The following is a 14,382-nucleotide window of genomic DNA, read 5'->3' on the forward strand; positions in this document are numbered from 1 at the left end:
GAGCAATTAATTCTGCCCCCCAGGGATGAATTTATGCCTCGCTTATTTGCACATGAAAGTACAAGATTGGCTTCATTTATATGAAAGTAAGACATCTGGTTGGGAAGTGAAAAATTTGGTCAATTACCTGAATCATGTTTGGTCTACATAATAGAAAAGCCCCAGATGTCTTCGAATCACCAGATGTTTGGCATTGTGTGGTTAACACCAGACCCACTGACTGACTTTTTCACATGAGAGTTTGCTGTTTGATTCACCCATTGTTAGGAGGCCGTTATAATTTTGTAGTTTGCAAACAGTAGTCTAGGGACCAGCACTGGCCCTTGACAAAGTGTTCATTGGCGTATGATGAAATGAGAAAATAAGGTCACAAAAGGAAATGTATTTCATTTGAAAGAATGTCCTTTATTTTGAGATCATCTCCTTTCTATCTTTTTAGTGATAAAACATTCTGTCAAATAATCTCGATTCTAGGGTTTATTTTTAATGAGAAGCCTGTGTTGGTTCCCAGTTTTCTTTATGTGATTTTATTTTATTTTATTTTTTTCTTACTGGATTGTGGGGAAAAAAAACAAAAAACTTTGAAGACCGTTGCTCTAAACCTGGTAATGTCTTCAGCACAACGACAGCTAAAATATTTTCATGTATTTCCTAAATTTGCCTTCCTTAACAGTGGGTGAACTCTCCATGGCAGAACTCTTTGTCTGAGTCTTGAAAGCATAGGTTATCTTAACAGTCAAGGGTTTTGCTTTTCAAATAATATTTTTTTCCTTTTGAAACAAGCATTTGGTCCTTAAAATAACTCTGAAAAGTACACCTTCTGCACTTTTAAAGCATTTCACTCTGGAGACATGCCATGGAGACCTGACCACAGGAGACACTTTTCATGCTAGAAAACTGAATTCCATCACGATGAATATTTTAACGGCTTTCACAGTTTCTGTGGTTTGCTGTCATGACTCCCAAAGCATATATCTCAACATGTCGTAACATCAAGGATCTCTCCTCAAGCCGAAATGAACGGAGTAGCCACTGTGTGCCAGGCGATACGGATACATCCAGAATACGAAATCGTAATAACAATAATGTATTTATTGAGCATTTGCCATGTGGCAGACAACATCCCGAAGTTCTTTCTATGTATTATCTTGCTTGAGTTTCATAACCACTTTGGGAGAAAAAATTAATATTATTGTAGCCTTTTTACAGGTGAGGAAACTACAGAGGGTGCCAAAAAAATGTATACACATTTTGAGAAAGGAAAAAAGCTGTATTAAAATTGTAATACTCAGTATATACTGATAACCAAAGATGAATACAAGTCATGTGTGTACATTTTTTTGGCACCCCCAGTATAGCAGGAAAATTAAATCACTTGCCCAAGGAAACAAACCCTGTGATTGGTAAAGCCAGGATCCCCATCCAAGCCTGCCCACCTCCTACCCTCAACTGTGAGGCTGTGCCAAACCCCCTGCCTCCTGTGTATACGTCTACCAAAAGAGCTCTGCCCTCGAGGTGGTTATAATCTAAAACAGAGAAGAGGCACAGGGCAAAACGCCATTATGTAGAACAGAATGATGTAATTCCAAGAAACATGCTGTGAGATCCTAGAGCAAAGAGTGATTAATTATGATCTACCCAGGAAAGGCTCTTTGGAGGTGGCCTTAGGCTAGGTGAGAACAAACTAGGGCATCAGCAATTATCTAGAGAATTAGGTCACTGTGGATGTCAAGGTGGATGATTTCAAGCTAAAAAGACTGCACTTTGTGCTCTGAATAGTTCACAGTCGGCCACCTACACCGCTGGAATCCATTGGATTTTTGCCAGCTCTCCTGTTCTCCCTGTGACTTATAGCCCTGGCTTAGGTGAGCTTCCTGCTCCAGCCTGGGGTGGGTGGAAGAGGGCAGTGCCACAGCAGGGGGTGTGAAGTGAGGAAGCCTGCGGGGTCAGCAGCCTTGGGGTTTAATCCAGATTCTACCACAGCGGAGTGACCCCGAGGTTCAGTTTTCTGTACTGCAAAAGGAAGACACTGAAGTTAAAAGTTAATGGTCTCGAAGGGCCATTGGAAGTCCAGAATTTCTGTTTTTGGAACCTGTCTAGAAGAGGAAAGGAAGGAGCTGGAAGAGTCAGCATGCTGGGATTTCGTGTTCCGAGACATGACCCTCCATGGCAGCCTCCTGCAAATGAAGCTGCCTCCTTTCTCTACCCGACACAGTCAACACCCACTTGTATCATTCTCCCTGGCTCCGATAACTACCACCTGTAATCTACATGGTATAGCAGGAAGATCCCAGACTTTGGAATCTGAGGATCCTGAATGGAAACCCTGAAGGTGCCCCTCAGCAGACAGGTGCCTTTGAACAAATTATGTAACCTTTTCATGCTTTGTTTCAACAACTATAACAGTGATTATAATCCTAGCCTCCTAGGTTTGTTACAGGCATTGAAGCTGATAGCAACTGAAAAATGACAAGAACAGTGATTGAAAGCACATAGATTTTCTTTTTTTTTCTTTAAGATGAACTCTTTTTTAAAAAAATTTTTTATTGGGAACAGTGTGTTTCTCCAGGGCCCATCAGCTCCAACTCGTCGTTTAGTCTAGTTGTGGAGGGTGCAGCTCCACTCCAAGTCCAGTCGCCGTTTTCAGTCTTTAGTTGCAGGGGCGCAGTCTACCCACCATCCCATGCGGGGATTGAATTGGCAACCTTGTTGCTCAGAATTTGTGCTCTACCCAACTGAGCCATTCGGCTGCCCTGAAAAGTGCGTAGGTTTTGATGAATCGCACTATTACTATTATTATATTTATCTTCCTAAAATAAAGGTGTGTGTGCCGCTCCTAGGCTCACTGACCTACAGTAATTACTGGTTGTTTGTCAGAACAAGTCCCAACTCCTTGGCCTGGTGTCCACCCTGCCTTCCTCGGACCTACTTAGCTATACGACCTGGGGCTTTTCCCCTAGAAGTTAACCACCATCCACTTCTTGAATCAGACATGACCAAGCAAGGAGGATTTGAGAGCCGTTATTTCACCAAATGATGATATCTTCAATGTCCTGCCACCATAGCTGCACTGTACCTGGTGACAGGCTTCGGCCTCCTGGTCAGTCACTTTCTAGGCACTTGCACAGGCCTTGATCCACATTCCATTGTCCCGGAGTTAGATATGAGCATTACTGGGGGGGTTAGAGTAGGAAACACGTTCCTTCTCTCAGTAGCATCCACGAATCACATTTAATCCAGTCCTCTTACTGTCCCAACTGATACTCCAGTGTCGTGTGTGTGTGTGTGTGTGTGTGTGTGTGTGTGTGTAATCTTTTTGTCTAAATTGATTGATCCGTGTCTTATGGTCTTCTCTTTTTAAAAGAAATCTATAAATTCAGTTGAGTGAACATTACTGAGAATTTACGAGTATGTTCTCGACATTGCTGTGTGCTGGTGGGGAGAGGAAGTAAATACAGAGATAAATAAAATTGTCTTTGAGCTATTCTCATCTAGTAGGAGAGAGGGTAAAAGACAAACGGAGAAAAACAAAACACATAAAACAAAAGAAACAAAACAAAAAAACAAAGCATAAGGGTCGTTCAAAATTTGATGTAAAATATATGTAGTGTTTATTTATTAAAACCTGCTGTAGGTCAGAATACAAGGTCAGGGATATAAAATATGTGAAAGACAGTCCAAATCGCAGAAGAGCTTACAAGCTATAATAGTTACAATATATAATTCAGAAGCAGTATTAAATGGAAATAGTGTCTACTGAAAGTAAGCCCTGTGAGGCCTGGAACCTATCTTGTTTTTTAATGCGTTTTCAGCATTACCACAGTGCCTCACCCAGAGTAGGTACTCGGTAAGCATTTCTGTAATAAGGAATGAATGATGAGGCTATCATCAGCAAGTTTTACATCTAATCACTAAATTTAAATAGAACTTAGTTAAAAGGAGATGATTTTTAGGAGGCAAATGAAGGGAAATGAACAACTTAATGTTTCAGAACATGTCTTTCAACAGGTGGCAGAACATGTCAGGTTTTGAGTTTTTCATTAATTTCTGTGAGTGAGTAGTTTTGGGCATGTGTAACTCCCATCCAGGAGCAAGAATTACTGGAATGTTTCTCAATCAGTCTTGTATCAGTTGCGGTTCCTGGTCTAGAATATTCTCTGAGATAGCCTGCCTAAGTGATCTGAGGTCTGTGTAGAGGAATTTAGGTGCTGTGTATGGGTGAAGCCCCTAATTCTGTCAGTTCTTTTTAAAAGTACCAATAGCCAGTCTACTGGTAGCCATAGGCACATGACGGTATTATGTTTTGTTTTGTGAGGGTTCATGCATCACATCACTTTGGAGCGTCACCATAATTGGACCAGTTCTTAACCATCTTTGAAACCGCCCCAGCACATGGGATGCCTGCGTGAAACAACAAACTCTTGCAAACCACCACATGCTTTTAAACAAACTCCAGCCTATTGTTTGAGAGTTGCTCTATGCTGGCAGGGCAGGGTGTCACTTCTCACTGTCCTGGCCAATCTGATTGGCCTGTGGACCTTGGCAAACAGAAAGCAAGGACCTGTGCTCCAGAGCTAAGCATGGTGGAACCAGGGTCGCATGGCCAAACCCTCGCCCAAACCTTTCTGACATTTCCATGGGCTTTGAGCCAGCTCGCCCCCTGGGTTTCATCTCATGTTTGTAGGCATACAAAGGAGTACTGAACCTTCCAGTTAATACAGCACCCCAGCCCCCCTTCCCCCTTCCTGGAGAGGATAACAGTTCTGTTGACGATTATAATGCATTTTCTGTCTTCCAGCAATCCACACTGTCATTAATTTCTGCTGCTGACGTCAGGAAAGAGGATTATGTGTGTGTCTGAAACTGTTCCCAAAGTGCTCATTAGTCATAGATAATTGAAAAACTGGTAGGGGAAGATTTGGTGTAATAGTAGCCCCCGCCTGTGAAGAGGGGGTACAACCACCAGATAATTGTAGGCTCCAGCTTGGGACCGTTCACACAGAGTCTGCCCATCTGAGTGGGAATTCAGTGGACATGAGCCCAAGAGCCCTCAGCGCAATTACTTTTTTACACCCCAAGGCGAGGGTGTGTTCACAGGGGCAGAAGCCAGCCAGATAGCACAGTAAGAAAATCAGTGAATTGTCCGTGGGAGTCTCTCCTGCCTTCAGGCTGAAGAGCAGGGTTTAGAAAAGATGCAAAGTATTCTCCTCAATGTAATTTTGCTGTTAACTTAAACGAGTTTGTTTTGATCACAAAAGAAATGCAAGGTCCTGGTATAGAAAAGAAGTACAAATGGTAGAGGAGAATGCCCTGCGTAATGATATTCTGCGTGTTTTTCTAGGATTTTTCTGGAAGTATGTGTGCTTCCATTCTTGTATCCTTTAACAAAATTCACGGTTGGGGTTACACTCTGAATACTATTCTGCATCTTGCCATTTTCACTTAATTTATCTTGGACATCCTTCCAAATCCATAGCTTAATTGTCCCTCGTGCATTTTAAGGGCTGCGTAGTATTCTGCTGAATACATGTGTCTAATTTATTTACGCTGACCATATTTAAAGGGGAAAATATCTTTTAAAAAGTTACACAAGAAATGTATGTTCAATGTAGAACAATTAGAAACTGTAGATTAATAAAAAGAAAAAAAAGTCACTCATAATTTCTCCATCCAGAGAAAGCCTTTCTCTGTATCCCCTCACCACCCCCCGCCAGGAATGTATTTTTACAAATAGACCACCTCCCTTCTTTGTTGTTCTTAAAATGAAGTCGTACTCTACATAATGTTTTGCAGCCTGCATTTTTCAGTTGGCTTGATTGTTTTAAAGATAAAAAACTATTTCCCCTTCGAGCCTTTCTCTACACTGCAGGTTTATCTTCTTATAAAACAAACTGAGTGCCCAGCACTGTCAGCTGGCAGGGCCCTGTTGCCTCAGTTGTCCTGTCTGAGGTCCCCTGCTCTCTGTCCAGTGGGCCCCACTGCTGTGCTCCTCCGGGTGTCCTTTCTGCCAGCCTACTGAATGCCTCAAGCACTCTGTCTTGTGGGGCTCCCGGCAGTGAACCTGCTTTTTGCTCTAATGGCATCCATTTCCCCTGAGTCTGATAACTCTGAAACCAGCAATCTGCCATCTGTCTTTCCAGACCAGGCTCAGATGTCACTTTCATCTTGATTTCCTCCACTCCCCTGAGCCAACCTCGCCATGCCTCCTTAGTGCTCCGGAAACACCACATACATTCCACCTTTAAAGCATTTTAAACTGGTCCTGAGAACCTTGGTTTACACAGAATAGTGTGTGAGTCTTCTGAGGTCAGAGGCGTCCACACCTAGATCTTGGCACAGGGTAGGTGAAAATCGATGGAATCATCATTATTACCATTGTGATTGGAATGTGTGTTAAAATGCATGTGTGAATGGTTGAATGAAGACGGGAAGAGTTTGCAAATGCAGAGGCTGTGAAGCCCTGATTACCTCTGGGAAAACCAATGCCGTGAATAATTTAATTTTATGGTGAAAGGAGGATTGTACTTTGGGAAAAGTTGTCAAGATGCGCTAAAGCTTGCCTCTGACAGCTCCTCTAGTCCCCTTAATACACCTCTAGCAGATGCACTTGAAGTGGGATCTGATGAGGTGATTTCTCCTAGAGGGCCACCTATTGCTGTCATCCTGTGTTATGCCAAGCTGTTTCCTTTTGGTCTCTAGATAAACAGAGCTTCTTCCTGCTTAGGGTCCAGATAGACTATTCCTGAAGGCTGTGGTTCCGGCTCAAAGCAGGGATGTTGATCTTTGTGAATATTTATTTTCATTCCTAGACCACTGGGCTGAGGAGAAGGCCTGGCTCACTGCCCTAGGTTGGATTCTCTGGAGGCAGAGGCTGCGACAAATTTGGGGGTAAAAGATGTTTACTAAGGGTTTCTACCTGTGAAAGAAAGGGGGCGGGAGTATGATGGACAGAGGGAGCCGTGGAATCGTGATGCAATCCCACCACCCTTGGCCCACCCAGCAGAGTGCTCTGGAGTGAGCTCTGCCATTGGAGCCCTTTTGCTCAGACTTTGCTAAGTCACCAGGTACGGCTGCCCTGGAAAACACATCCCCTTGTCAGGGTGGCCTGAGGAGCAGGCAGCTGGAGGCTGTCTGCCAACCTCACTGCCCATGTGGGCAGCATGTCCATCCTTAATGGGATCCCAGTGGTGACCTGTACCGATCTACCGTTCTCCCCACACACAGGCCACCACCATGACCTGCCATTTATCGCTTCACATGATCTCTCCTGTCTGCCTCTGTTTCTGCATCTCACTTGCCAGTACCTTCCAGAAGGCAAGTATTTGGTTACTGAAATAGCTGCACAGTTGTTTTCTCTTACCCCCTTCTGTCCTTGGCTACAGTGCTGCCAGAGAGATACTGAAAAATACCCAAATCTAGTCACCTTCCTCCCTAGCCTAATGCTCCTTCGGAGACCCCAGGGGTCTTCCTGATTAAATTCAAACACCTTCGCCTGGCTTATAGCACACGCACTGTCCTCACTGGCCTCTCCAACCTTACCTGCCTCCTCCACCCCCTGCCAGTTCCCACCCCAGCTGATGTTCTAGTTCACTCAGCCCTTTGGCCAGTCTCCTGTCTTTAGGGCCTTTGCTCCAGTGCAAAGCCTGCTGAGAAATCTACCTGTGGTCTTCTAGCACGCGACTGGAATCCAGAACCCTGACCGTAAGACCAGGGTTCTGTCTGTGCCTCACCAGCCACGCTTCTTTCTAAATGACGGTTCAGAAGACTTGGAAGAGTGCTCCACCCTGCTCATCCTCCTTCTGTCTGGAACCTTTAATGAAGATTACACCTTCTATGTTTGTGAAGATTGGGATGAAGGTGGAATAAAATTCCCATTTTGACCTTCCTATGAAAAGTAACCCTTTAAAAAAAAGAAAATTGAATGTGCATGCATACGTCAGAGATACTGTTGGTTCCGTTCCAGACCAGCGCAGTAAAGCGAGTCTCATAATAAGGCGAGTCATAATCATTTTGCTGGTGGAGGGCCTTGCCTTCAGTTTATAAAAAAAGACACAACTGTGAGGCACAATAAAGCGAAGCACAATAAAACCAGTATGCTTGTAGTGGGCATGATTTTCAAACAGTGCTACTGTTTGAACATCCATCATGTTTGTTCCAAAGATGCTTCTCTTCATTCCCTCCTTCACTGAAAAAATTTTTTTAATAGCTGCACCAAAAATATAATGTAATGAATAAGGGCACAGGTTTGATATTAGAGTGGAATCCATGGCCTGTGCTCTGACACTTAAGCTCTGTCACTGTGGGGAATTTACTTTCCCCTGATAAATGTGACTTTCCCCATCCATCCTTGCCACGGGGACAATAATACTATCTTTCGCATGGGGTCCTTGTGACAGTGAAGTGAGAAATCGCATGATACGTCCTCAGCGCAGTCCCCTGGGACAGAAGTGCTCACTAAACGTAAGTGCTGCCTATTATGGGCTAGAAACTAGACATAGTGACGTAACTAAGACAGTGGCCAGAGCCCAACTGTCCACTGCTGTCTTCCAGTCTTCTGCCGGCCTGGGCATGCAAAGCAGACTAGAGGTTCTCCTGGCTCTCCACCCGAATATTGGAGCATGTCACACGAACCTCTAGACCAGCACTGTCCAATAAAACTATAATATGAGCAACATATGTAATTAAAATTTTTCCAATAGCCACGTTGTAGTAAAAACAAATAGATGAAATTAATTTTAATATATATTATTGAATATATCCAGACATTTCAACATGTAATTTATATAAACATTATTAATGAGATATATTCATTTTTCTGGATTAAATCTTTGACATTCGGTGTGTATTTTCCACTGATTACATCTCAGTTCAGACACTGAATTTCCATTGTAAATAATTGATTTAGATTTCTTAAATTAACATTGAAAAGTAGATTTGCACACCCAAGTTGTTCCAAACATACTTGAATCTTTTTCGGGGCCTGAATTGTATATCTGTTTTTAAATTTAAAATGAAATGGAATGAATTAAAGTTAAGTGAAAAATTTAGCCCTGCAGTTATTCCAACTTCTTAAGATTTCAAACGCTCGATCCACATGTGCCGAGTGGCTACTATTATTGGACCATGAAGCTCTAGAAGCCATTGTAGGGGTTTCACTCGTCTTCCTCTTCTTTTTCTTAGCCAAGCTTTTTTTTTCAAATTCAATTATAGAAAGATGCTTATTACCTCTAATGGATAAAAATGGTGTTGTGGAGGTGCCTTGTTTCCAGTTAGGAAAGCGTGGTGATTCATTCACCCTCCTGCTCACTCTGACCCTCACCCTGACCTCTACCCCTAGGAGTTCTGAAGCACCTCTGCTCATTCCTGGAGCTCCAGGGAACAATGAACAAGTGGTAGGTGTCTTAGTATGCAGCAAATTGCCGACCACACACTCAGTAGCCTAGAATGTTGGAGCTCAGAGGGATCTTAGCATGTATATGAGTCTACCCCACCTCTCCTTGCACTGCAGAAACACTTATTATAAATTCCTTGGCAATGGGGAGGGGGAGTACTCAGCCTCTCTAAACACCTGAGAGCAGATGGCTTATTTCATTTGGTTCTGACTTACACCATTCTCTGTGTCCTGAACTCTTCTTCTTAAGTAGGTTGAGGGCAAGGACCGCCGTTTACAGCTCCACAGCACCCACACAAAGCAAGACAATCAATAAATTCTTAACTGAAGGCCTTTCTGACTGCAGGAATTCAAGGTCACTTGAAATATCAGGGTCGCTGCATTGCACAACTCCAAAGAACACCATTCAGATTGTATTCTATGGTTGTGCAAGTAGCAACCTTGTAAAGTTTGCAAAGTTTAGACTGGGCTTTCTTTTCCAACTGTGGAAAACTTTTAAGAAATTTTTTATTGGAACAACATTATTCTCTCCCTTATCCTCGGATTAGAAGCAACTACATGAGTAAATTTTCTCACCTTCCTTAGAAATATACGTTCATTAGGCAGTATGTATGGATGTGAGAATGTGTGTGTGTGTCGGGGGGTGGGGTATGCTGGTAGAGCTGCTGTGTTAGAAGGCCCATTTAACAGTTTGACCATTTTAATCTGGTCTTCAAGTGGCCACTGTGTTTCTGTCTTTTGAAATTTCCTATTAATGGAATGTTTCTCCGGTTTGAAAGATGCCTTAGAGCTCTTGGCTTTGTAAAGCACCCCAGAGTGTGATCCATAAGAACTAAGAGCATACACTATTACCGAATGAGCAAAGGGACCCTTTGTAGCTGCATGGTTTCTATCTTTGTGAAGTTGAGGAAATGCAGAGGAAAGGGGAGGGAGCAGACGGGTTCTCTTAAGAAAATCCTAGGTCCGCTTTTGTGTTTTTCAAACTGACCCGTGTTTGTTTTTTCTCATGTCTACCCAGGAAACCAAGTGCTGCCTCCCGGAGCTTCTCTTGGAAATGGGCTCACACCAGAGGCCGCAAGAGACCTTGGCCTTCCTGCTGGCATCGCGGTGGCAGCCTCGCTTATTGATGCCCACGCAGGAGGACTAGGTAATCTCCTCCTCTGTGTCCGAGACCAGTGCTGTGTTCACCTAACACACTCCTTTCCTGGTTTTAAAGCAAAGATCAAGGGTTGGTCATAGAAAATACAGCACTGACATCTTTTTGCAGTTAGGCATTTGGACAGAATTATAGAACTTTATCAAATATAGAATTTATTTATAACTTAATTAATTTCTCCATGCAGAATAATAGAAAAAAATGATCTGAATCAATATCTGGGTGGTTCTTTGATTTGCTGAAAATTTGAAAAAGATAGGCTCACTTCCAACTAGTATATGTGACAATGGTGTGTTTACCTGCACCGTTCTTTCTAAAGGAACTCCAAAACTCTTACAAGTCTAATTGATGTATTTCCATAAAATAGTTGGCTTGTATCTTATGTCCACTTACTTGAGTGTAGTCTTGCTTTCATCTCCTAAATAACTGTGAAGCATAGCATTCATGTATTCATTATTTCAAAGATCTGTTAAATACTTACTATGTCTCATTCATGGTGCTAGGGGATAGTGAATTTAAAACATCAGAGTACATCTTACAAAGCAAGCTTTGTTTTGTGCTCTGTTTCCATTTTATGGGTATGTGCATGTATAAACCGCTGGGCCATGATGAAAATGAATTTCTCACCATGGATCATAGTCAGAAAAACTTTGAAAGATATTCTCGTCCACACTTCCTAGAACAGCCGAGAATTATCTTTCAAATACTTGCACAGAATTGTACTCCCAGAACTCTGGCCGTGCATCACACCTCTTTGTCTTTGCATGTTTACGCTCTTCCCAGAATGATTGGTCCTCCGCTCCCTCCACGGCTAACTCCCACTCTGACATGAAGACTCATATCAGATGCTTTCTCCTCTGCATAGCCGTCCGTGGAACACTCAGATTTATTTACACATTCTCTAAGTTGTGCTCCTTCCAGTACTTTTGCCTACCACTATTGAAGAAGTGATCACCTTGTGTCATAATTACTGATTTATCCACTTGTCTTTTCCTCTAGACTAGGAGATCCTTGAGGGCAGGGCATTCTATTATTCATCTTGTATCACCTGTGCTGAGCCTTGTGTCTGGTTCCTGTGGGTGCTTAATAAATGTATTACACGAATAAAGTCACATGACGGCAAGATGAAGGTGAAATGGCTTTACCCTGTAGAGTGAGAGTTAATCTGTTTCCTTATGTGGCAGATTATTAAACCATATCTTGTTCTGCTACATAGTCCGTGGACTTTCAGAGTAGGGTCGTTCTCACTGATCTGTGAGCATGTCTGTCTTGTTCATTTTTATGTGTTTAGGATCTAATACGGTGCTTGAGAAATAGAGAGCAGCCAATAATACACGTGGGGGGGTTGAATGGTAGATAACAGTGATTACAGGCAAGGGGGTGTCTCTCCCTTTTCAATGTGAGCAGTGGACGCTATTGATTTGAATGTCAAGATTGTGATTTTTAAGGACAGACACAGAGAGCATTTGTGATGTAGGTAGGTTCCTGAAGTTCTCTGAGTTACTACCCTGGTAAGAAGTATACAGGAAAACTCTCTTTCCTTCGGTGAGGCAGTTGGAGAACCTTAGACTTTCTGGACTCCATCTGCCGTCCCATGAATCTGATCATAGGTTTCTTTCCCTGCTTCTCTAACAGAACACAGGATTCACTACTTTAAGTTACTGATACAGCTTGAGGTCTGAAACAACCTCAAAAAATGGTTAGATGAACTCCGTGCTAAGACATCACTGAATGTCAAGTAAGAATCCAGCTTTGGAGATCAAAATTGGATACTATCCAGGCCTCACACAAACAAGCCCTGACAGTTACGGTCCCTTCAAGCCCTGACCGGGCATGACCTCCCTTGGACCCCACATTCTGACTAGTAAGAGGGGTCAGTACACTGCTTTGGAGAAATCCTCCCAGACTCTCATTCTCAAAGGAAGCATGGGACTGGGGAGCCAAGACAAAAGAAGCAAGTAAAACTCAACTCGTGCCTTTTCCGATTCTGGGAAAAGAAGCAGAAGGACTTTGTGGGCATAAAAACCGAAGATAAAAGAACATTTTGTTCTTAAGGTGCTGGTTAGTAAGTTCTCCAGCAGACAGCCAGAAGATAGGAGTAGCTTTGTGTGCTCCTTGTGGGGGTGCTTCTGGCCAGGGCTCCTGCTGCTGATATTTTTCTAGCTTATAAAAATAGTGTTAACTTTGTTCCAAGGTCTGTTCTTGGCTCCAGCACCCCAGCTGTCCTGAACGGCAATAACAACCTGATTTCTGAGGCTCCTCTCCTCCCAGTTGTTCTTATCGATCAGACAGACTTCTAATAGTCTGTCAAATCTTGCATCAGGTGGCATTTCCTCTGAGACCCCTCCCTCACTGCCCCAAGCTGACTTATGCATGTCTTCCTCTTTGCTCTTGGATTGCCTCCATTTCTGTACACATTATCAAGCTGTACAATTTTGTCTCACTTACCAGTTTGTAAACTCGGAGAAAAAGCACTCGCCATTTCACCCATATATCCCAGCATCCAGTACGGTGCTTTGCGCATGGAGGAGCCTTCCTTGGTGCATATTTAGCGAATGAGTGAATGAATGAATGAATGAATGGCATGCCCTCCACGAGGGAATGATGTTACAACTGAGAAATACAGTGTCTTTGTATTGCAGACGCAGTTGCCCCTATATTGTAGGTATACCTGGCTCAGTTCTCCATGAAGCAGAAGAGTGTGGTTGGAGCACTCCCTGATCCACTCCTAGATGGGAAGGAATCAGCGTCCTTTGTGCTCCCATCATGTTCGCAGGTGTTGGCCAAGAGTAAACTGTGTGCCTAGGTTTAGCATCATTCTTTGATTCCAGATACTGGATTCTTTGCCAGATGTTGAACTGGCTTAAATTGCTCATCTGGGCCATATGTTGCATTGGCTTAAATTCTTCATCTGAGTTGCAGAGTCAAGTCAAAATGAAGATTTTGAACTTTCTTTCCCTCTCTCCTCAGCCCCTCTCTTTTAATAGCAGAATTGGTTTAACCAGTCTTGCAAAGAGTTTCTGGTCCATGCCCTCCTAAAGCAAAACATAGTTTGTTCCAGTGAATAATAAAACATGCCAATTTCTTCTCACCATTGTCAGTGTTCCGGAAGCAATGCTGATTCTCAAAGCAACTGTATACATGCTATTATTTTGTTCCTTCTGTCAAATGAGATGATGAAGCTAGTAACAAAGATGGCCTGCCTTGCCCAGAGTCACACAGTTAGTGGGTACAGAGGCATGATTTAAATCCACGCCATCTGATTCCAAGCTCGCACTTCTAATCACTGTGCTGTATGGAATGTCTTAGCTGTTAAAATGTGATCCATTGTACTCTTGGATTTGACCCTTAAAATATCATTTGATCAAGTAACAAATATTTTTTTTAAAAAGTTTTCCAATAAATATTCATTGATGACCCATTTTACTAGTTGATGGGGGTGTAAAGTAGATATGAGAGAGAACTGGACTTCTGGGAGTTTGTAGTCTAGTAGAGAAAATAAACATTACATAAACAATTGCAATTATATGTGCCAAGTATGGAGTGTGTTAGGAAAACATTGAATGTGTCCAAAATTGAGACGTGAAGAATTTTAAAAGAATTCCTAGAGGAAGTGATGTCTGACAATGTAATTGCAACATTTCTTACCCTATTATTGCTTCTTGGTAAATTGAAATTTATTTACTCACTGTAACTTTTAAACTTCAATTAGGCTTTTTTCCCTAATACCAACAACAGCATTGTCATTAATTCAAACGAATATTAGAACCACTACTCTTATTTGTATGACTATTGTTATAACCATTCTCACTTGCTTTTTGTGTGCCAAGTACTT

General features: G+C 42.6%; 1 protein-coding gene across 7 annotated transcripts in view; it reads left to right on the plus strand.

The window, feature by feature from the left end:
* The window catches only part of FGGY (FGGY carbohydrate kinase domain containing), a 393,115-nt gene that overhangs the window by 197,631 nt on the left and 181,102 nt on the right, over positions 1–14,382 (plus strand). For all 7 annotated transcript variants that reach the window (XM_033115796.1, XM_033115797.1, XM_033115798.1 and 4 more), the window contains one exon: positions 10,410–10,538. In XM_033115796.1, the coding sequence (XP_032971687.1) occupies positions 10,410–10,538 (129 nt within the window). The remainder of the gene's footprint in view (positions 1–10,409; positions 10,539–14,382) is intronic.

This window comes from Rhinolophus ferrumequinum, chromosome 9, assembly GCF_004115265.2.
Source record: "Rhinolophus ferrumequinum isolate MPI-CBG mRhiFer1 chromosome 9, mRhiFer1_v1.p, whole genome shotgun sequence".
NCBI classification, from domain to species: Eukaryota; Metazoa; Chordata; class Mammalia; order Chiroptera; family Rhinolophidae; genus Rhinolophus; species Rhinolophus ferrumequinum.